At 36.7% G+C, this 23,848-nt stretch overlaps 1 protein-coding gene across 3 annotated transcripts in view; it reads left to right on the forward strand.

The window, feature by feature from the left end:
• LOC150086501 (protein Gawky-like) overlaps positions 1-23,848 on the forward strand; it is a 382,156-nt gene that overhangs the window by 118,029 nt on the left and 240,279 nt on the right. For all 3 annotated transcript variants that reach the window (XM_090372606.1, XM_090372605.1, XM_090372604.1), the window contains exon 2: positions 16,737-16,865. In XM_090372606.1, coding sequence (XP_090228732.1) covers positions 16,754-16,865 — 112 coding nt within the window. In that variant the 5' untranslated portion in view covers positions 16,737-16,753. The remainder of the gene's footprint in view (positions 1-16,736; positions 16,866-23,848) is intronic.

The raw sequence follows: 23,848 nt of genomic DNA on the forward strand, positions 1-23,848 counted from the left end.
TTTTTTTTTTTTTTTTGGATGCTTAAATGTCCCAGTTTCTTGTTATGAACATTTTTGTACAAGTGTATTTGTGCACAATCAAAGACTAGTAGCATTGCCTTCCATTGTGTCGTCAGTCATAGCCTGTACGTTGCCTGTTCACCACCGGTTTGTGTTCAGTGTACATGGTTCGATCAGTGTATAGATAAAGATAAGTGAAATTTTTTGTAAGTTTTTTAATTAGTTTAAGCTAAATAATAAAAAAAAAATGGCTAAACGTAAATTTGTTTTCAAAGAGGACTTCCAGAAAGAGTGGAGTTTTATAAGAAAAAGGGAAGACTTGAAAATGAGGCATACAGAATATGCTCATGTTTTATAAACATAAGTCACGGCGGGAGGTGTGATATCAAAGATCACGTTAATTATAAAAAACACTCAATGAAATTTCAAGCAACTGCATCATCATCCAAATTGGAACACTTCTTTGTCAAATAAAGTCAAAATCACTGAACTTACAATGCTGTATAATTTAATTAAACATCATCAGTCATTTAGAAGTGCTGATTGTTCCTCAAGCCTTTTCAGTCAACTTTTTGATGACTCAAAAATCGCACAAAAATTTTCTACTGCACGAATGAAAACAATTGCAGTAATAAAGAATGTGCTGGCCCCTTTTTCACTAAAGTTTTAAAAGATGTCAGTAGTAGTGAATTGTTCGGAATTTCAGCCAATGCAAACAACCATATATCAGAGAAAGTATTTCCATTGTTATTGCATTATTTCAATGAGAAAAATTGTATTCGAGCTAAACTACTTAAGATGCATTGTTTATCCGATGAGACATCAGAAACCATCACTAACTGCATTCTTACTTCTCTGAAGGAATATAACATCCCCAAATAAGTGTATTGCATTTGGAGCTGACAGTACTAATGTTAATTTTGGAGTAATCAACTGAAGAGGCCAATGCAACATATTTTCTCAACTTCAAAATTTGGTTAATTTCAATATCAAATATGTCAGATGTCTTAGCGCACATTTTATAATTCCGCTCAATTGGGAACAAGAAGACTAGCAGTTGACATGGAATTAGTAGTTATAAAAATATTTTCTTACTTCCACACTTATACTGTTCAAACAGGACATTTAAAGGAATTTTGTGCTACCAATGATATCGAGTATAAGATATTACTCTCTCGCTCTAAAACTCATTTGTTGTCATTATTTACTGCCATCGAATGCATTTTAAAATTTTTCGAAGGTTTAAAATCTTTTTTTTCTTTTTATCCAAAGGGAAACCTAATTTTTATTGACATTTTTTTTATCATCCATTGGGAGGAGCATATTTGTGGACTGCCCACAGCTTTTTCAGTTTCTTCAATAAGCAGATACTAAAAATTGAAAAAAGAACAAAAAAAAAAAAACTAAACTATTTTAGAGGTTAAAATAATTGTTGAATATTATAATTGTTTTATATTTCCATTTGGATCAATGTCCCTATGTGAGGTGACTTTCTCTGCAATGACTATTATAAAAACCACGTTTAGAAATAAACTTAAACTCGAACCAGATCTTCGGGTAGCTGTGTCCCAAAATATGAAACCAAGATACACAGCAATAATGAAAAATATTCAAGCACATTGTTCCCACTAAAAAATGCTGTTGATTTGATTTATACCACTTTGTATAAATCAAATGTAATTTGTATAAATGTACTTTAATTTCAATTTCATTTTGTTTTGTATTTTTGCATCGAATTAGATTATGATCTTTTCAAATTATGGGAATAATGCATACCATGTAAACTACTTATAAATAAAACAAATAGTATTACATTACATTTACTACACTTGTTACATTATTGATTTCATATCATTTTGTGCTTGAACTTCAATTTAATTTTGTTTTGTATTTTTTTATTTGTGATCTTTTAAAATTATATGTGATTTTAGATATAATGCCCTCCATGTAAATGATTTATAAATATAAAAAAAAATATTAAACATATTTAATTTTTTATTCTGTTATCTGCTCTGGTCCTTTTAAGTAAAATAAAGGTGTGCAACCAAAAAAGTTTGGAGGCCACTGTGTTAGATAATAGAATATCTGATTAATTTCTGACATTTGAGGCTATAAAATTATTCAGTGTGATATAGAAAACCAAACAGTTCATTAGTTTAAAAATGAAATTATAGATTTTTATTCGACGGCTAAAAATATTTAGAAAATTCGTCAAAACCCCTAGAACAATTCCAGTCTTAAACTTGGATGCTAATGAAAAACATTCCAAAATGGGAGGATATAGCAAATTCTCTTGAATCATTTGAAAAAATTGAAATTAAATTTGATGAAAATCTATTATATGATCAGTTTGGAGTTTTAAAAAAATATTGCCATAAACAAAATCAAAAATAATAAAAATATTAGAATATAGTTGTGTTGAAAAATGGACAAGATTACTTTAAAAAAAAATCTAATTCCTTGAACAAAAGAGCGAGTTTATTAGATTATGTTCATATTTATTTGCAATTCGGGGCCACAACGACTGGTACGATTGAATATTTTCTTTATTGGAAATACAATGGACTGATGAGCGTAATACGTTAGAGATAAAGTACAGTTAATGCAATTATTACACCTGCATTTTTAATTTGAGGGACCTAAACTGTGCAAATTTTAAGGATAAAATTAAAAATAAAGATCTCTTAAGTGTCGCTGAAGAGTTCTGTTAAATATATTAATAAAAAATAGTTTTCATATTTATTGCATAAATTTTGTTGTTCAAATATAGTAATCGTATTCTGTTTTTGTTAATTCTACATTTTTGAAAATAGTCTTTTTTTTTTTTTTCTTAAAACAAAATCCCACATTTTTTCTGAGAGATATCCCCCTCCCCAGATAACAAGGTAAATGTCCCAGTTTTGTGTTCTTCTAATATGGACACCACATTAGGGATAAGTTACTGCTGTGAATAAAGGAGTGGTTGAGTGGGAGAAGACAGAGTGGTTATCAGTGGGCACTGCTCTTCTTGGACAAATGTTATTAGCAGAGTCCCAAAGTGTTCATTGCTGGTCCCATTGTGGTTTTCTATATTTATTAATGCTAATGAAGAAGGCATTTCAGGCTTAATGCCTATGTTTGCAAATGATAAAGGTTGGCAGTATAGTTAATTGTAGTAGTCAGGGTATGCTACTGCAACAAGATATAGACAAATCGCGTAAATGTACTGAGAAGTGCCAATCGAAGTTTAATATCGAAAATTGCAAGTTACTTCATATGGCAATCCCAAATTAACATCCAACTGAGGTGCCACACTCAGAAAAGCGGAGAATGAAAATGACCTGAGGGGTAGTTGTGCAGTGCAGATAGGCTACCAAGGCAGCGCATGGGATTTTGTTAATGATATGCAGGAATTTTGTTATCAAGGATAAGGTGATTATCCCATTGTATATGGCAGTGCAGTGATTAGGCAACATCTAGCGTACTGCATACAGGTGTGGAAGCTTCATTTAGGAAATGTGATCTGTTGAATTAGGTGCAGATAACCTGTTTGGTAAGGTGAGGAAAAGAGTACTCTTACCAAGGAAGGTAAGACATTCAATGTTCTGCAAATTGCAGAATCTGGAGACAACGCACATGTGGGGAAATCTGATTGAGGTGTTTAAGGCTTTGAATGGATTAAGTTCAGTGTTGGTGGAATCCTCTCTCTTGCTCAGACTGCCTGCATGAAGGAACATAAATTTAGACTGAGGAAGGTTGTTTGCAGTATAGATTAGCATTAGTAGAAGCAAATGATGCAAGCTTATACAGCATCAGCCAAAAAAAAAAAAAAAATCCTATTTCACACCAGCCATTTTGTTGTAAAAGTTTGTCTAGTTATTCATTGAATTTATTTAAGCTATCAACTTCCTCAACAACAGGTGGAAGTTTGTTCCAGCAATCAACTACCCACTGGCTAAATGTAAATTTCCATACAACTATTCTACAACTGTCTGAGTACACTATGGTTCGAGAGTAGCCTATGCGGCCGCAGCTATTTTGCAGCTACTGGAGAAGAGAAGTTTTTCTAATTTATTTTCTGTTTTATTAGCTTAAATTGGCATATTTACTTATTTTCTAGAGTAGTTTTATATTCCTAGTTAGGATACTTAGTTTAAAGTTTAACTTGATAGAGATTTTGTGGGTATTACTTAGTAACGGTATCAAATCCACGTGTTACAAATTGCAGCTCCGTTGAACGAGAGGTTTTAACCGTATTTAGCCGATTTATTAGCCAATTGTTATATCAAATTATTATCTTAAGTAGCTATAGACCTAGTCAGGATCCTTAGTTTATTCTAAATTGAGACAGTGAGATTTGGAAGTTAATCAATACTTAAGAGTCCGTAGAACTACCGTTCGTAATTACCGCCATTGTAACATGATACAGCATATCCGGAATTCGATAGCATGAGCTTTGTATAGTGTAGTGCCTAATATAATATTGTCAATTAATCAGTAAATCTATTAATCTTGTTAAACTTCATTGTCAATTAAATTGTACTTTTAACTATATATATATATAACGACTTAGAGTACAAAGCGTAATCTATCATTGAAAACTTCAATGATAGATTACGCACATTGAAATGCTACATCTGGCCAATACTGCTCTACGGTGTAGAAACCTGGACTCTAACATCAGCCACTACAATAAAGCTCCAGGCCTTCGAAATGTGGCTCTACCGAAGAATGCTGAAAATTCCGTGGACAGCCAAGATAACCAACGCACAGGTCCTGCAGGACATGCACACGGAACGGGACCTGCTCAAAACCATCATCAGCAGGAAATGCAAATACCTAGGTCACATCGCTAGGAACCAACAAAAATATCACCTACTACCACTCATCCTGGAGGGAAAAATCGAAGGCAAGAAACGCCCAGGCAGACCGAAAATGGCATGGCTAGATAACATCAACACCTGGCTTCACATGACAACAGCACAAATTCTACACGCAGCGCTAGACAGAGAACAATATCAAAACGAAGTCGCAAACGCCATTCGGCAGCATTAAAGAAGAAGAAGAAGAGTACAAAGGTAACAAATAATTAATACATAAATTGATACAGAAGTTATATAAAAGGAACTCGTAGATAACACTCGATACTGAAAAATAAATATACCGTTATAACTGTGCTAGGATACAAGTTTAAGGTTTTAATTTTGTTCTGAAATTGTAATTTTATTGACATTAAATCGAAATCATGACTCAGACCAGAGCAGCAAACCAAAAGGCTCAAGCTAATGGGAATGCTGTGGCTCAGGGGAGAACTGAGGGGGGTCAGTTGCCCTCTGAATCACAGCCTTTTAAGATGCATTGTTTGCTTCATGTTTGCGGAGCAATCGGTTACGCGACATGATACTGCCATGGGGGATGTCTTTGTGTGTGCACGATGCAGGGAGAGCAAGGAAATTAGGCGTCAACTAAGCGTTGTTATGGGCCTATATGAGACCTTGAAGGACAGGGAGGATGCCCTCGAAGGAAATAAATTGAGGGCCCATCAAGCTCTCGGCTGCCCACATCAACGCCAGAGCTTGCACTTGGTCATCTTGCAACACAGAGGCAGCCCCCAAGGCAGATGCACTGGTCCCACAGGAACTAGTAGTTGGTGACTCTATTGTCAGGGAAAAGGGGGAAAATGCTTTGTAAAAAGGATATGGAACAGGACCAGGGTATGTCTGCCAGGGGCAAAGGTTGATGACGTTGTAGAGCGGATATCATCTTTTAAGGGCACAAAAGGTGATATAGTTGTACACGTTGGCACTAATGATATTAAGAGTAGGAGACCAGCGGAATTACTTAACAAGTACAGGTCACTGTCGAAAAAAAGCCGTGAAGTAGGGTTGAATTTGAAAGTGTCTGCAATTCTGCCCAGATACGATAGGAGGGACTATACGATGAGAGCCTTGTCGACCAATTCGGCTCTGGAAAGATTGTGCAAGGCTCACGGGGTAGAATTTTTTTCAGCCTGGACTGTACTTGTTAACAGGAGAGATTGCTTCTACAGGGATGGGATACACTTAAATAGAAAGGGTGCAAGAATTTTTGCTGATGCAGTGTTAGGTGGGTCGGAAAACTGCTAGCTTGGGTGGAGACAAAGACTAATAGATTAACAGTAGCCACTGGCAGAGGTGAAAGAGATTCTTGCACTGCTTCTATTGAAATGAGCAGAAGCCTGAAAAACAAGATGCAGGATATTTCAGAGACTGCTGGAAGTCATTGCGGTACAAGTAAACACATGGGTTGTGTTAGGGTAGCTAAGAATAGAAAGAGGTGCATGTATACTTGCGTGTACACCAATGCTAGGAGTTTGGTAAATAAATTTGATGAATTTGAAGTATTGCTCAAAACATCAAAGGAAGATATTGTTGGGATATTAGAGACGTGGTGTCACACAGATATAAGGAATGCAGAACTGGAATTTGGGGAGTACAACGTCTACAGAAAGGATAGACCGAATAGGAAGGGAGGAGGGGTTATGCTATTAGTTAAGAAACACATAAAATCCAAGGAAGTGAAGCCAGTCGACATCGATGGACAGGGCAGTGTCGAGTCAGTTTGGTGTGACATAAGCATAGGTAAATCAAAATTGAGAGTAGGAGTGTGCTATAGGCCTAATGACTCTGATGAGTATAATAAGTTACTGTACATGACATAGAGTGGGCCAGTAAATCAGAGAGTCTTATAATGGGGGATTTTAATTTCCCAGATATTGACTGGAATTTGTGGGTTGGTCACTCACACACACAAGCAAGGCTTTTGTGGATTTATTGGATGATTGTTTTCTACACCAGCATGTTCGGTAGGCAACTAGAGGGAGTAATACTCTTGATCTACTGATTATCAGTAGTGATTCTTCATGCATTAAGAATCTGCGGATAAAGGAACCACTAGGTGGCAGCGATCACAGTGTGCTGAAGTGGGATTTACTGAAAGAGGTAACTACCATTAAAGGTAAAGGGAAGGGTTATTGCTTTCGTAAAGGCAACTACGATGGACTGAGACAGTATTTAAATTCTATACAGTTGGACCAACTGATGATGTTACCAACCACAAATTCAAAATGGGAAGCATTCAAAGAACTTATCTTGGAATCTACTAGGCTTTACATACCAACTAAGAAATATTGTTCAAGATTTAGGCCTAAATGGATGTCAGATGAACTAATGAGACATATGGCAGAGAAGAAAAATGCAATGGATACATACAGATTAACACGTGACACAGAATCCTGTGATAGATACAACTTGATCTGTAACCAAGTTACAAAGGAGGTTAGGCAGACGCAGGCAGATTACGAGAAATCTTTGGCAAGGGATGCAAAGAAAAACAGCAGAGTTCTTTAATTATGTAAACTCTAGAAGGAAGGGGATGAATCAGATTGATCCATTTCATATCGATGGGTCAACTATTGATGATCCTGCTCAAGTAGCTAACAAACTAAATGAATATTTTGCATCGACATTCACACATGACGAGTTATTCAGCGAGGGGAATGCCAGAGGTGTATTCAGCTCTGGCAGTAAGCTAGAGAATCTTGTAATAACAAGAAAGGCACCTGGGTTGGATGGGATCTATCCAGTTATATTAAAGGAGGCAGCAAAGGAAGTAATCAAACCCTTAGCCATAATTATGAGAGCTTCCTTGGACTCAGGGCAGATACCCACAGACTGGAGATGTGCAAATGTGACCCCAATTCACAAAGGAAGGTCAAAGGCTGACACAAGTAATTATAGACCTATGAGTTTAACCTGTTCCAGGAAAATTAATGGAGGCATGGTTAAAGAAGCACTGCAGGATCATCTAGACAAGACTTCAGTTATAGCTCGGACACAGCATGGTTTTGTTAAGGGGAAGCCTTGCCTGACCAATTTGATTGGATACTATGATGCAGTCACAAAACAACTGGATGCACGGAATAACTTTGATATTATATACTTGGATCTTAGAAAGGCTTTTGATACTGTTGCACATGGAAGACTGCTGCACAAAATGGAGCAGTGTGGCATTGGAGGCAAATTGCTGCTATGGATAAAGGGGTGGTTGAGGGGGAGAGACAGAGTGGTAATCAATGGACACTGCTCATCATGGACTAATGTTATTAGTGGAGTCCCTCAGGGTTTGAGCCTTGAATGGTTTGAGCATGCTCAATGCTGATGGGATTCTTCCTCTTGCTCAGAATAATCACCTGAGTGGGCATAAATTCACATTGAGGAAAGACAGATGTAGGATAGACGTGCGGAAATTTGCCTTTAGCCAGCGGGTGGTTGGTTGGTGGAACAGACTTTCATCTCTTTTCGTGGAAGTTGGTAGCCTAAATAAGTTTAAGGCCCAGCTGGACAGGTATTTCGAACGAACCAAAGGGGGGGGAAGTGGAAGTGGGTTTTTTTTTTTGGCTGATGCTGCATAAGCTTGCTTTCTTGCATCAAATGCCTCTACTAATGCTAATGTTTGTACAGGCAGAGATATGGAGGAAGGTTCAACTCTTAAAGAATCTCATATTTAAGATGTAATCAAAATAACAAAACGAGCGTGGGACAAAAATTACAGAAAAGAACATGAAGTGTGTTTGGAATAAACTCTGACATCAGTTTATCAATAACTTTGAAAGATTTCAAGAATCAACAGCAATCATACAAAATGAAAAAGAAGCAGTCGTAAGTGTTGCTAACCAATTTCTTGAAGTTTCTACTACTGATGTCACTGATCTGTCTCAAGTACAAAATGGGAAGAAGGTTTAACAGCTGAAACTCCTGTTCATTCCTTCAATTTCAAGGGGCTTAACCTAGCTTTTCTGCACAGAAAAAGCAACTGATATTTTCGAGTCAAGATTCAAATTTCGAGCACATTAGAAGTTTCTACAGATTTCAAAAATGCTTATGCATGCTAATGTGAAATTTATAAAGAAAATAAGACTGTATTGGAAACAAGCAACACTTATGGCATTTCCGAAGTGGCAAATGAACTTGTGCTGCTACCAACAAACCGAGTGCCGAGCCAGCAACAAGTGATGAACCATCAACGAGAGTGCATTTAGTCGATGATGAAGAATAAATATTCTTTAACACTTGTATGACATAATAATTTCTTTATTATTATAATTTGCTTGATTTTGAAAGCTACGTTTTCATTTCTTTGGATAAATAAATCAACGTTTAAGCATTAACTATTGTTTTGTTGAAATTTACTTAACATTACTATGGATATAGGTCAGACTTCATTGTTGAGAACTTAACCCCTTTTTTTAACATTACATCTATGGGAAATAAATTTCCGTGTTATCAGTGCATGCTAGCAACGAATTAACTTGTAAAGTCAGAAACTACCTGTACATGAAAAGGTGGAAGTGGAAAGAAAAAAAAGATGAAAGTCAAAAATTATAAAATACCTTAATTTGACGCTTCACTATTTCTTTGCGAAAGTCAAATAAAAATCAAATTGTTGCGACATTTCTGTAAATATATATAAACCATTAAAAACAAATAAAGGAAATAATAAAATCAAGAATTAGAAAATGCTGTACTATAAAATAGTCAGCTTGTTATGAGTACATATGCGATACTTTATTTCATGGACTAACTAGACACACTGTGTTGGAATTCAAGAACAGATCAGGAAGTTATTATTATTAGCCATGTGGTGCAGGGAAGCCTGAGGCTTATGCTGCACCAGTCAAAAAAAAAAAAAAAATTCTGAATTACAGAGAGAGAGAGAGAGAGAGAGAGAGAGAGAGAGAGTCAGAAGTAGAAGGGAATCACCAAGAAAGAAAAGAATGATGATATCCAGCTCAGTACCCTGGGTTTGCCAAGCCCATACTCACCAGATGTGAGCCCCTGAGGTATCACTTCCACTGCACGTGGGTAAAAAGCAGTAACGTAAACCAAAGGATGATTATAATAAATGGTGTTTGATCAGACTTCATGGAAAATAAATTTGATGAATTTGAGGTGTTGATCAAAACATCAAAGGCAGATATTGTTGGGATATCAGAGACGTAGTGTCACACATATAAGGAATGCAGAAATGGAATTAGGGGAGTACAAGGTGTACAGGAACAATAGCTTATGCTATTAGTTAAGAAACATAAAATCCAAGCAAGTACGGCCAGTCGACATGGGTGAACAGTGCAGTGTCGAGTCAGTTTGGTGTGTTATAGGCCTAATAACTCTGATGAGTATAATAAACAACTGTAGAGAGAAATAGTGGGCCAGTAAATCAATGTAGTAGTAGTAGTGGTGGTAGTGGCGGCATGTGATGCAAGAAAGCAAGTGTATGAGCTTATGCAGCATCAGCCAAAAAAAAAAAAAAATCACACCATTCCCTCCAAATGCCTGTCCAGTTTCTCCTTAAATTAATTCAACCTATCAATTTCCACAACGACAGATGGAAGTTTGTTCCAGCAATTAACCACCCGCTGGCTAAAGGCAAATTTCCACACATCTATTCTACATCTGTCCTTTCTTAATTTGAATTTATGCCCCCTTAGGTTCGTAATCTGAACAAGTGGAAGGATCCCATCAGAATTCAGCGTGCTCAACCCATTCAAGGCCTTATACACGTCAATCAGATCACGGTGCAGGTGCCTAGTCTCCAGCCGCTGCAATTTACAGAACTTAAGCCTCTCTTGGTAGAGGATCCTTTCATTCCCCTCACCAATCTTGTTGCCCTTCTCTGTACACGCTCAAGTAAATCTACATCCTTCCTAAAATGAGGCCTCCAGACCTGTACGCAGTACTCAAGGCGTGGCCTGACCACTGCCTTATACAGAGGGACAATCACCTTCTTTTCCCTGTGTAGAAAAATTCCTATATATCATTGACAAAACCCCATGACCTGCCCTGGCAGCCCGTCTGTACTGTTCAGAAAACTTCATATATGACTGTGCAATTACTCCCAGGTCTTTTTCATTTTCTACCACCTTAAGTGTAGTACCACACAGTTGGTATGTTTCTCTGGGGTTACCCATTATGGCAACCAGGTCGGTCGGCTGTGAGGCTGTGCCAAGCAGGAGAACGGTAGTTAACATCCACCCCCGGGATGATTTTAGCGTTAGAGAGAGTAGTGTTAACAGTTCTTAGGTAGTCAATAGCTGGGCCGATGTCTTGACTGGGTCTACAACAGAGTGATATTAAATAGAAGGCACCTAAGGGGCCAATTACATGAGCACACACTGCCCAAACTGTGCAGAGAGAAGAGATTTTGGTGACCAATATGTTTGGGTTCCGGATGACTATGGCAGCCCAGGGAGTATGTATCTTCATCTACTTGAATTATTTTATATGTGAGAGGATAGCCTCTAACATTCTTGGAGTGGGTGTATGGTTCTTGCAGTAGTGATATATCAATGTTTTCTTCGTCTGCCTTTTTCCTTATTTCCGCCGCTACTGCACGTGCTTGCTGAGCATTAAGTTGTATAAATTTAATAACACTGTTGTTGAATGGTTTAGGCCTCACTACCATAGTCGGTCTTCAGTTGTTGGTTTCATTTTGCCTTGATGTAAATAGGACATTTGCTGTCCCTGATTGAATGGGATGCATCCAGTTTTACTGCTTTTCAGTTTGCGCACATCGGAGCAGATGATTTGTTTGGGCAAATACTGTTATCATGCCCTTTTTGGGAACAATGCCCACGGGTAGGATCCGTCTGTGTGCACGTGTGGGTGGTGTGCCCAAAACGACAGAATCTGAAGCATTTAGGAACAGCCACATGTTCCTTGAAGCGGTGGCTACTCCAACCAATAAAGATCCTGTCTTGAAGTTTTAGCTGGTTCCACGCTTGTGGAGAGAGAGATCCTCTACCCAATTGCAAAGGTTGGGAGACTTTGACTTGGTGCAGTATTTTTGGTTTTATTTGCTCCTTGTCTCTTTTTTCTTGGGTCAAGTCTCGAATGTTCCTGTGTAAAATTTCTTCAGCGATGCTGTCTGGAGTAATTTCCCTGTCCAAGTCAAAAATAAGAATTGATGAGCCTTTCTTCTTGGGGTATTCTGCTGTTAGACCAAGGGAACTAATTCTAGGATTAGAAATGATTGCCTGGGCCTCTTGTTTTGTTGCAGTCTCAATTATGACACCAATGTTTCTAGTTTTCCTGATGGATTTTATTTTAGTTGTTTTTAAGTCGTGAGCAAGCTGCTGAACCACAAGAGTTTTAACTGATTCGCTCGAGTCTAGTGATGAGTTGTTTGTAGCTTTCAATAGGACGAGGTGAAGTTCTTTGAGAAGCGTTTTCTTCTGATGATGATCCGTTAGTTTGTTGGTGGTAGTTGTATCCGATGGAATTGTCCTCAGTGCTTGGGCGTATGTAAGAGGTGCTGTAGTATTTTCATTCACCCTTTTATCTAGAAAGGCATCAAGTTTTGCTTTGGTTCTCTCGTGTTCCACGTTCAAATTTGATAGCACATGCTCCATTTTCGACCACACGGATAATTTCTCCTCTAACTGCAGTAGTGATTCGATTATCCTTTTGGAGCATGATATCCTCCAGGTCCAGGCGCAATGACAGTACCTAGTCCGTGATGGTTCCGTTTGGTAGTTGGGTAGTAGTTTGGTAGTCATTGTTGGTTGTAATTATCTCTTCATTTTGGCCCATTCCTGAGTTTGTTTTTTGTTCCTCTTTGGTAGTCAGTTTCCTTGGACGCTTTTTATCAGCTGGTACGGGTCGCTGTCCTTCAGCATCTTCCTGGTCTTCCATGGAATGCTGCTCATTTCGGGTTCGCGTGAGGGCTACAGAGATCTCACCCTCAACAAATTGTTCCTCAAAGTCAGACATAGTTGGTGTGTGTGAATATAACTTGACTTGATAATTATGGCCTAGGTTAATCCGAACCCTCCGAGGGTTCGGATTAACAGGGTTATTCCTACACAGGTGGTAAGTATAGTTCGCAAGGGGTAAAGTGGTAGTTCATTATCTCTGCCAATGTTTAGAAGCCAGGATATGTGGCAGTATGAAAGTCAGCACATAGTAGAAAAATTAAAAAGGATAGTGTTTTTTTGCAATATGACAGACTGGAATATTTTAACTCATTCATAAGTTGCACATGGGTTAGGGGAAATAAGTCAGATGCAAGAAAACTTCAGTTAAAGCAGCTTGCTGGTCTGCGGTAATTAGCAGTCTTTGCTCCCGTTCATTCAGTGTCGCAGTGGTAACTCACTCCCCTCAGTAGTGACACATGGGAAGCTATCCAGCTGTGCTTGGACCTCTTTTAGGTGGGGTTGTGATCACAATATGTTTGTTAGTGTGACCTTGCACTGTGAAGCATTCCGTGGCCTGATTTAAGCAATGAATAGCTAGCTGAGAATTCAATATTCAAAATTGCTAATAAAAATTTACCTGGTCATTCCATAGTGATGCTTTCATCAGATTTAGATACTGAGGACACTTGAATCACTGGATATCAAATATTTGATAGAAAAATAGAATTGAAACAAAATACATTAAGCAGGAGCACGAGGCAATGTGACCGTCTCACGTGGGCGTGTCTATGCAATTTCGGGAAATACAGTTGATGCAACACATAATTTCTCCAAATGGGAACAGCAATGGTGCAGTGTGTCTCAGCATATAATAGCTACAATACTATATTTAGCTGAACGTAATTTAGCATTTTGAGGGGAACATGCTCTTTATATGCCCCATAATGGAAACTTTTTAGGCCTCTTTGAGCTTATTGCAAAATTCAATCCAGTTCTAAAATACCACGTTGTTTTTCAGAAAAGAATAAAATTGGACAAAAACATACCTATTTATCTCATATTAAGTAATACCACATTGTTTTTCAGAAAAGAATAAAATTGGATGAAAACATACCTATTTATCTCATATTATCCAAAATGAATTAAGTAATACTATGGGGAGTAAGATACTACAAAAAATAGTATAATTGGTGAAGAATGCAAAATACTATTCTCTGTTACTTGACTGCATACCAGATTACTTTAATAGTACTATTTTATTACTTTTTTTTTTGGCAGTACATGACACAACAGGAAGAAGATTGTCAGAAAGGGTTATTTTCATTTTTTATGAATTAGGAATAGAATTGTCCAGGCCAAGGCTATGCCAATGGTGCTAACATGAAGGGTGCTTATCAAGGTGTCCAGGCATATATTTCAAAAGAAAATCCCAAAGCAATGTATACTCCTTGTGTATGTCATAACATCAGTTTATTACTTGGGGATGTAGCAAAGTCATAAATAATAGCATTTACATTCTTTGGCATTTGGCAAAAAATTTATACTATATTTGCTATTTCAACATCATGCTGGCATATTACAAAAACATGTAAGGGATTTAACACCAAAATGTTTGTCTGATACAAGATGGGAGTGTGGAATAGTGTTAAAGCAATACGTTTTCAAATACCAGAATTTATAGAAGCACTAAAGGATATTGTTAAAAGTTTCTGATACTAAAGTTAGTCTATAATAAATTCTGTACACTTACACTTATTTTCCATTGAATTTGTACATAGTCTAATCATATGGTATGATCCTCTATCAAAAGTAAACGCAGTAAGTAAATTACTGCAAGAAAAATCTGTGCATATGGACATACCAGTTATGCACTTAAAAGAACTCGTAGAATTTTTTGAATGTTACACATTCTGGTTTTTCAACTTCCTTCAGAACCATTGACATTACATTACATCATATCATTGGAGAGGAGGCAAATATTAAGGAACTTTTCTGCTTTTTGAAACAAATTGGAGTGTTATCTTTTATGAATAGGTTTCAGAACTGAAATGAAATTGAAGTGCTTCATTCTTAATTATTTTCTGATATTCCTACGAATAGGCGCACTATAGCCATTGCAGCTAATATGCCAATAAACAACCATACCACACACTCAACTTCCTTGAATAAGGCAAGAGAAATTGCAAATAAATTAAATATTAATTTAGAATTCAAGGAATCTTATGTAAAATTAAAACTTTTTTTGTTATGAACCTTGTGATGCTCATGTTTTAGATGCAGAGGAAAATTTAAAAATAAATTTTCTCCAAATTGTTGATACTGCAATTCAGTCTTTTAAAAAGCATTTTGAATTGTATGTAAAACATAAGCATTTTTGGATTATTTTAATAAATTAAAGGATGTACTTGCAGAACTTCAAAAGTACACTGAAAAACTGTTTACATTTAGAATTAGATTTGGATAAAATGGATTTGTATGAAGAAATTGATATGTTCCGAAAAATTGTTTCTCCTAACTCATCAAGTTTAGAAGCCTTAAAATTCATATATTGTCACAATTTGTCAGAAATATATCCCAATGTTATTGTGGCATTGAGAATATTATTAACAAACCCTGTGACTGCTACTGCTGAAAGATCATTTTCTAAATTAAAAATAATAAAAAAAAACTATTTAAGGTCATCTATTTCACAAAAATGGTTAAATTCCTTATCTTTAATATCAGTTGAAAGTGAAATTGCTAATCAGATTTTAATTATATGATAGATTATTTTGTCGCAAAGCTTGCTAGAAAAATTATATAAATACAATAATTCATTTTTATTAAATATGAGTTCATATCTAAATACTTTACCCATTATGTAATATAAATAAAATAAATATAAATTATTGTATATACTCTTTATTCAGTACCTCATTCTTCAAAAATCTATACCTATAATAATAAAGAACAATAATATTACTGTCTGGTGGGGTAGCCGTGCGGTTTAAGGTGTAGAACTAAGACTCAGGAGGCTGTAGGTTCAATTCCAGACCGACTTTTTAGGTTCAATTCCAGTTTTTTGTGGTGTCCCCCCGCTCTCCTTGGATGAATACCTATTAAAAACAGGCTAACGACCCATTCATGACCTTCTCTTCCCTCTAGGGCCGGGTGTGAGATTGGTCACCCCTAAAGGTCCTTCCTGACCTAGCAAACCCTTACAGTAAGCTATGGTAGTCACCTAGCTGTGATACGGCATGCGCTGTCATGTCACAGGAAGGAAAGATAATAATACTAATAATGAGGAGAAGAGGCCTTCATTCAATCCACCCAACCCTGCAAAATATCCAGCCAGCCCTGACTGGGTTGATTTTCGTGAATTTTATAGTTGATTCTTTTTGAATCATTTGTCAAGTCTTCCCAGATTTCATTAAAATCATTTGGACAGAAATGCAGAAATTATTTTCTTTTTCACACATTTCAAAAGGCTATCCATATGCCATATATTGTATCAGAAGCCCTAGATTGGAGGAATGAATGGACAAATATGGTGGATGCACAGAAATGAAATTCTCTTGGTTTTCATGAAAGATGTTGCTTTTTTTTTTTTTTTTTTTTTGCTGTTTATTTTTTGTTATGAATTATGAATTATTACTATTTGTTAATACCTGAAATGCATTCATCAACTAACTTGTATTTTTAAATAAGATGCTAGCTTATGCTTGTATACTTGTTATTGATTCTCATTGTTGGTCTGAAAATATGAATGTTCAGAAATGGTATGCTGTGGTTCAACTCTTCCCTTCAGCACAAAGTAAAACTAAGAAAATTAAGAACTAGAGGATTATCGAATTTCATAATATCCCAGTTCCAATCAGATGTTATGTTGACCACTAAGCATTACTATAAACTAATCAATAATATTAACTACTTTTGGATTCCTTCAGGAAAAATGTTCTCTGTTTTACTAAGACTTATATTAAATAATTTCATGTTTATTTTAAACTGGCTTACACTTTTCACATAACCAGGTATTTTCATTTAGGTAAAAAAGAGTTTCATATGACAATGAAGCAGGAATCTGGTCGACCACCAGAGGTAGAAAATGTTCACCTACTTAGTGTGGTTCAAGGTGCAGAAATGCATATATATCATGATCAGCAGGATGAAACAGGTAATAACATTCCTAATATAATGGATGCATTATAGTCAATCATTGTCTTTATCATATATAAGTTTATATGTGAGTCTGTTAGCAGTCACATTAAATAAAACTAATATCCAGTTTCAGAGGGGGCTTTTGTAGGTAGCACAGTGGTTATGGTCTTTTGTCTTATGTGGAAAGGTTTGGATTTGAATTCTCTGAAGATAGGAGCAATTTTTGTAGGCTTTTTGCACACCATGAGAAAGTTGGAAACTCTTGGAATAAACTACATGGAAACTCCTGTTTTTCATCCAGAAAAACATTCAACCTAACCATAAAATATAATTTACAGACAGTATACTGACACCTCATAGTCTTAGTTCATTTTGATTTTGAAATGAGAATGAACAGATTTGGGGGAATAGCTACAAATCCTGCACACCTGAATGTTTTATCATCTTTTATTTAAGTATTAATAAACAATTAGTTGTGTGTGATATAAATGTCACAAAATTAAACAGTAACTTGTACTAATGAATATATTTTTCTGATTGCTGTTACAGATTCTGAAAAGGTGGGAGTTTGTTACACTGTTTTCACATGTGTACCTTTTGTTGCCTGAATGATGTTCATTGTCTAATCAGTTTTAATCTATGTACATTGAAGCATATATGGTATGATCATTGATATGGAATGTTTGATTTTGTTACTCAGGTCCTGAAGATCCAAAACTGGATTTGTGTAAATGTCTTTCACATATCTCAATATGCAATGGTCCAGTGGTATTGATCTGAGGAATTTGATACTTGGGAAACTGTCTTGCAAGAAGAGGTCAATGTGGAAACTTCCCATTTCATTGGAATGTTGTTTAGTTGCTATTCCTAATCTGAGGTGGTACAGGTTGTTCCAACATATTCATATACACATTCCCAGGCAAAAATGTGTACATAGATGTGTACACATTCTCTCTTCTCCAGAGATGATGTGCCTGCTCTGATAGATCAAATGGTTTTCAAATGTTGCTTCATTTGAAAACCAAACTCTGCAGAAGGGCATTATGTTTGTCTGTCATGGTCACCATATCCACAGAAAAATTTACTCTTTTTGGTTAGTCAGTATGTTGCAATGCCTGTACAGTTTGCAACTTGCATGTGCGCACACACACACTCTCTTTAAGATACTTGAAGCACTCTGTAAATGGTTATGTAGAATCTCCAGTTTTTAGGATTACATTACACATCCCCATAGTGTTGATTTTATGGGGGGTGGGGTAATGTAAAACCTACTTTATTGCTTCAATTTGAATTTTAGATACATTGGGTGTTCCTGTCAAATTAATACATAAACTGTATCAAATTACAATGCATGCAAACCAAGCTGTTGAAACTTGAGTGGTACTTGAATATTTGTATGTGAGGGCTACCTGATAGACATCATGAGAATTGGGCTGCCTTGTGACATACAGGATATTATTATCTTAACCTTCTGCTACTAGCATGGCATTCCGACAGACCACTTTTTTTTTCTGTAATTGAATGAAATCAAATCCTTTGTACATTTGCCCACCAATATTCTCTAAATGGTTATACAGCATTTTGTTTTCATTTTGATGTACTATGAATTACAAGATATTACATTTTTGTTTGGCATTCAACAAATACCAGATGAGCAAAAGTGTCTACCTTTGTTTTAGGCAACTCCCATGACACATGTATCTATCTTGACACACCAGCAACATTTATTTGACCTTGTCATAGAGCTTCGATTTCACTGACTAAACATGAAGAGATGACAAAAATATACATCTTTACATTGTGTCTATCAGATGTCATGCAAGCTCCTGAGTTTCAATCTCAGAGATCAGTGACTTTAAATTCTAAAAAATATGATAAAAGCTTTATTATTTCTGGTTTTTCCTCTCTTGTTTCCATTTGATATTTTTCAATTGAGTTTACCAAATTAATTAATAATTACCATTTTAAATTTGGTAAAAAGCTAAAAATAAAATTTTTATAATTCAGACAAAATAGGGATCACAGACTCCACTTGAGTGAACTTGTTACAATTGAGGGTGCAAGTGAGAAAAGATAGTTAATTTGAGCTGCTTTTTTTTTTTTTTATATGCATAATACAGTAATCTCAGCCACCTTTTCATTTTCAGGTATAAAGTTTCTCACACTACTTTCTTACGGTAGATACATGGAATTTAGTTATTAGTACATAATTGTAAAAGAAAGTATTGTAAAACACTGATTAGTAAATACTTCTCAGCTGTTGTGACAGTTCCACAAATTGTTTAATTTTTAGAAGTGTTACAGCTGTTTTCTTAATGTTGCTGATGGTGTAATTAAAATAATGCTCTTGATAATATAAATAGCACATAAGCAAAAATGCAATACATATGGCATATTTGGACTAAAAAGCCTCAGACTTTACTGTCCAATAAGTTAGTGCAGTAGCATCATTAGTCAACATTTCATATTGTGAATTCTTTCAACTCATGAAGGAATTCACAATATTAGATGATATGTAATGGTGCCACTGCACAACTTCAGTTGGTTTATTGTGTATAGAAATGGTGCTATTGCAGTAACTATGATAGCAAAAATGCAATTTAAAAAATATACACAGAGTGATCACTGAATTATGACCACTCCTATGAAAACTGAATGCAACCCATTGACCACGAGAGTGCATAGTTAGTCGACCTATGTAGCATAGATAAGGTGTCAGTGGTTCAATAGGTAGTAAAATTCCGAGCGTGATGGGTAAAAGGAAGGATTTATCGGACTTTGATAAAGGACAGATGAGGCTGCTCAACGAGCTGGTGCCTCGATTTCCCAAATGGCTGAACTGGTGGGGTGTTCAGAGCCGCCATAGTTAATGTGTACCAGGACTGGCGTCAAAATTCTCAAATAACGACCCGCCGGCAAAGCTGCAAAGGTCAGCGAAAGGTTGACATTAGAGGTGAGCGCCAGGTCCGATGACTCGTACAGGTGCAGCACTGTTGAAGAGTTGACTACCCAATACAATATGGGCCAACCCAGAATAATATCTGGCATGACCATATGTCACACACTTGCACGTATGGGCTATACCAGCAGACAACCCCTATGGCATCCGCTCCTAATCAAAGTTCATTACCGTAAAAGACTCGCCGGGTGCAAAGAACATGCAAGTTGGACATTCAAAGACTGGAAAAAGGTGTGCTGGTTGGATGAGTCACGTTATTTACTCCGCACTGGATGGTCGTGTGTGGATTTGGTATCAACAACATGAGACTCTTCATTCATCATGAATGATATCATAAGTGCAAGCCGGTGGAGGCGGTTGTATGGAATGGGGCATGTTTTACTGGCAGGAACTTGGACCCCCCTGGTGCATGTGGAACAAAGTATCAGTGGTCTCTGCTATCGTCAACCGCTTGCTGACTTTGTACACCCCGCTATGTTATAGTTTTTAACGAATAGCGATGGTGTGTTCCAAGATGACAATGCGCCGAGCCATCAGGCACTTTTTGGCAGGAATGGTTTGAGGAACACAGTTCTGGCTTCCAGCATATCGATTGGCCTCCGAACTCCTGATATCAATCCCATAGAGCAGGGTTTCTCAAACTTTTTTCAGACTACTGTCCCCTTTTAGAGTATATATTTCATCAGTGCCTCCCCCCCATAAAGTCAGTCAAAAATAATACATTGAAAATTAAATTTTAATAAAAAACTATTTAAAATTTAAGCCTTTATTTTATAAACAAAAATATAATTGTACAAAAGTATTAGTAATGGCCGCATAGTGCAAGAAAGCCTATGGCTTATGCTGCACCAGCCAAAGGAAAAAAAAAAAAAAAACCGAACAAAACAATGATAAAAACAAAAAAAAAAAAAAAAAACTAATAATAATAATAATAATTAATAAAAAAACGGAAATTAAATCTGTCATCCTATGTGCTTCCCTTTACCCGAAAGTACTATCCAGATCACCTTTGAATTTTCCCAAACTGTCGGCCTCTACCACCCATAAAGGCAACTTATTCCAGTAATTTTTAACTCGCTGGCTAAAATGAAACTTCCTGCAGTCCAATCTAAACATTCCCCCCCCCCCCCCCCGTAATTTGAATTTATGTTCCCTAGTTCTAGCATCATTTATAATCTTGAATATTTCGTCCTCATTCATTTTACTGATGCCTCTCAGAGCCTTAACCACCTCAATCAAATCTCCCCAAAGATGCTAGTTTCCAAACTCTGCAACCCACATATTCGAAGTCTTTCTTCAAAAGGACGTCCTTTTGCTAATCTCACCAGGCGAGTTACCCATCTCTGCACCCTTTCAAGAAGCTCGATGTCTTTCTTTAGGTGTGGTCTCCATACTTGAACACAGTATTCCAAGTGTGGTCTAACAAAAGCCTTATATGATGGGATTATCATGTCCCTATCTCTACTTGCAAAAGTTTGATAGATCATCGATAGGATACCATGGGCATTCCTTGAAACCTTTTTACAATGCTCAGAGAATTTCATGTCTGACCGTATCGTAACAAAAAAGTCCCTTTCCTCCAGTACTGGGTTTAGTTGAACTCCACGAAGTGAATAAGTTATTTTGGGAATGCTGTGTCCCAGGTGTAATACCTTACACTTTGTTGGATTAAAGCATAGCTGCCATTTTTCTGACCATTCCTGAAGTGTATCTAGGTCTCCCTGAGGAAGCTCAGCTTGACAGTGATCATTAACTACGCTACCAATTTTAACATCGTCTGCAAATTTAGACATCACACCCTCTATCCCTTCATTGAAGTTGTTTATGAAAATTAAAAACAACAGTGGTCCTAATACTGATCCTTGGGGAACCCCACTTCTTACATCAACCCAATCTGAGGAATAGCCATTTATCACAACCTTCTGCCTCCTGCCCTAAAGCCATCCTGCTATCCATCTAAGGATTTTCCCAGTGATTCCAACCTGTTCCAGCTTATAAAGCAACTGCTCATGTGGGACTGAGTCAAAAGCTTTGCTGAAATCTAAATAAACAATGTCGAAATTATTCCCTAAATCCAGCTCGTGAGTGACCTTTTCAAAATAGCAAACCAAATTTGTTAAACATGATTTTCCCTTTACAAAACCATGCTGAGTATCCTTGAGAATTTCAATTCAATCCAAATGATCCTGAATTTCACCCTTGATCATTGCCTCCATGATTTTCCCTACCACTGAAGTCAGACTGACAGGTCGATAATTTCCCACTTCACTCTAGAGCCACCCTTATGTATAGGAGATATATTGGCACTTTTCCAATCCAACGGAATCTCCCCAGAGTCTAGTGATGCTCGCATAATTAGCCTCAATGGTTCAATGCACTTATTTGCCGCCTCCCTTAAGATTATAGGGTATATTCCATAAACTCCAGGAGCCTTACTGGTCTGTAGGCTCGAAAGTTTTTTCATTAAATAATCTTGTGAAATTTCAATATCATTAATTACATATTTTTTTAACTTCACTCCCACAATTTCCCATTGCCACAAAAGGTTTTTCATTTGTAAATATCGATGCATAATAACTGTTGAGTTCATCTGCAACGGCAGCGGGTGTATTTAATACTATCCCCTTTCCCTTACGTAAAGGTTTGTTCTGCTCTTCTTGGCATTTATATATGTTAAGAATTCTTTATCCCCCTCTTTGCTCTGTTTGCTAGCGATTTCTCATAAACTGCCTTTGCCTGTCGAACCTTTTCTGTGGCTCATTTACACATCACCTTGTAGCTGTTATAGGCTTCAGTACTTTTTATTGCTCTGTAACCTTTCCATGCCACCTTTTTCTGCTCAAGTAATGTGCAACTTCACTATTCATCCAACTTGGAACCCTCCTCATGGAGTATTTTTTTTAATGGTATATACGCATTCAAGGCATCTGTGATTAATGTTTGAAAAGTGTACCACAGTTCAATTGTATTCATTCTCTGCACGATATCTACCCAGTTAATAGAGGCCATGTAGTACCTTAAGGCATCATAATTTCCTTTTCTGAAATTAAAACCCATTCCTTTGCCTTTTACTACTGCTTTTTTCTCTCTCTCTTCATCATCCACCGTAGAACTCCATGATCACTTCCTGCTACTGGTTCCTCTACTGTCAGCCCTGTTATGTCATCTGATTCATATGTGATGATGAGGTCTAGGATATTCTTTTCTCTAGTACTTTCCCTGACATGTTGATACAAATAAGTCATCTAGTTGATTTAAAAATTTTGTTCCCCACGTCGAGTTTCCTTCTCGTTTACTCCACTCAATTAGAGGCAAATTGAAATCGCCCATAATAAGGCATTGACGCTTACTTGCCCATTCCATTTGCATGTAGAGGCTTTTGTCATAATCTTCACATTCACCTTGTCTGTAGATTACTCCTACTTGCATTTTACCTTTGTTTCCAACTATCTCACACCATACACACTCTATACTAGCATGTGAAATGTCTGAAACCGGGAAAGCTATTGTCGCACTCAGGCTGCTTCTGATAAGAAGCATTACCCCACCACCCCTTCTATCTACCCTATCCTTCCTAAATACATTATACAAGCCGTACTTAAACTCATCATCCCCAATTTCCAGGTGGCACCACATCTCTGTAAGCCCTATTAGGTCCGCGTTACTTGTTTTAACCTTGTATCTAAAAGTACTTGATTTATTAATATAAAAATAATTAATGTGCATGATTGGTCTGATGACATGAGACTAATTTTTCCACATCTGGCTCAATATTAGTATGCAGGATTCTTAAATCGCCCTGTTCCACTATTTGTAGCTGAGTTTCTCTTTTTCATCAAAACGTCCGTAACGGCACTAAATCCACGTTCAACTAAATATGATGCTGGAAACGCAAGTAGGAACTTTTTCACAACGGTCCATAATCCGGGGTAAAGATTTGTAATTTGTTTCTGCAACCTGAATGATGGTACCCATTCTTAAACTTGATCTCAAACTCTTCGTTGGTTTTTAATTCAATCAGTTCTTCAGGTTATTGAAAT

This window comes from Mastigoproctus giganteus, chromosome 4 (genome assembly GCF_048544385.1).
Source record: "Mastigoproctus giganteus isolate SK-2022 chromosome 4, ASM4854438v1, whole genome shotgun sequence".
Lineage (NCBI taxonomy): Eukaryota > Metazoa > Arthropoda > Arachnida > Uropygi > Thelyphonidae > Mastigoproctus > Mastigoproctus giganteus.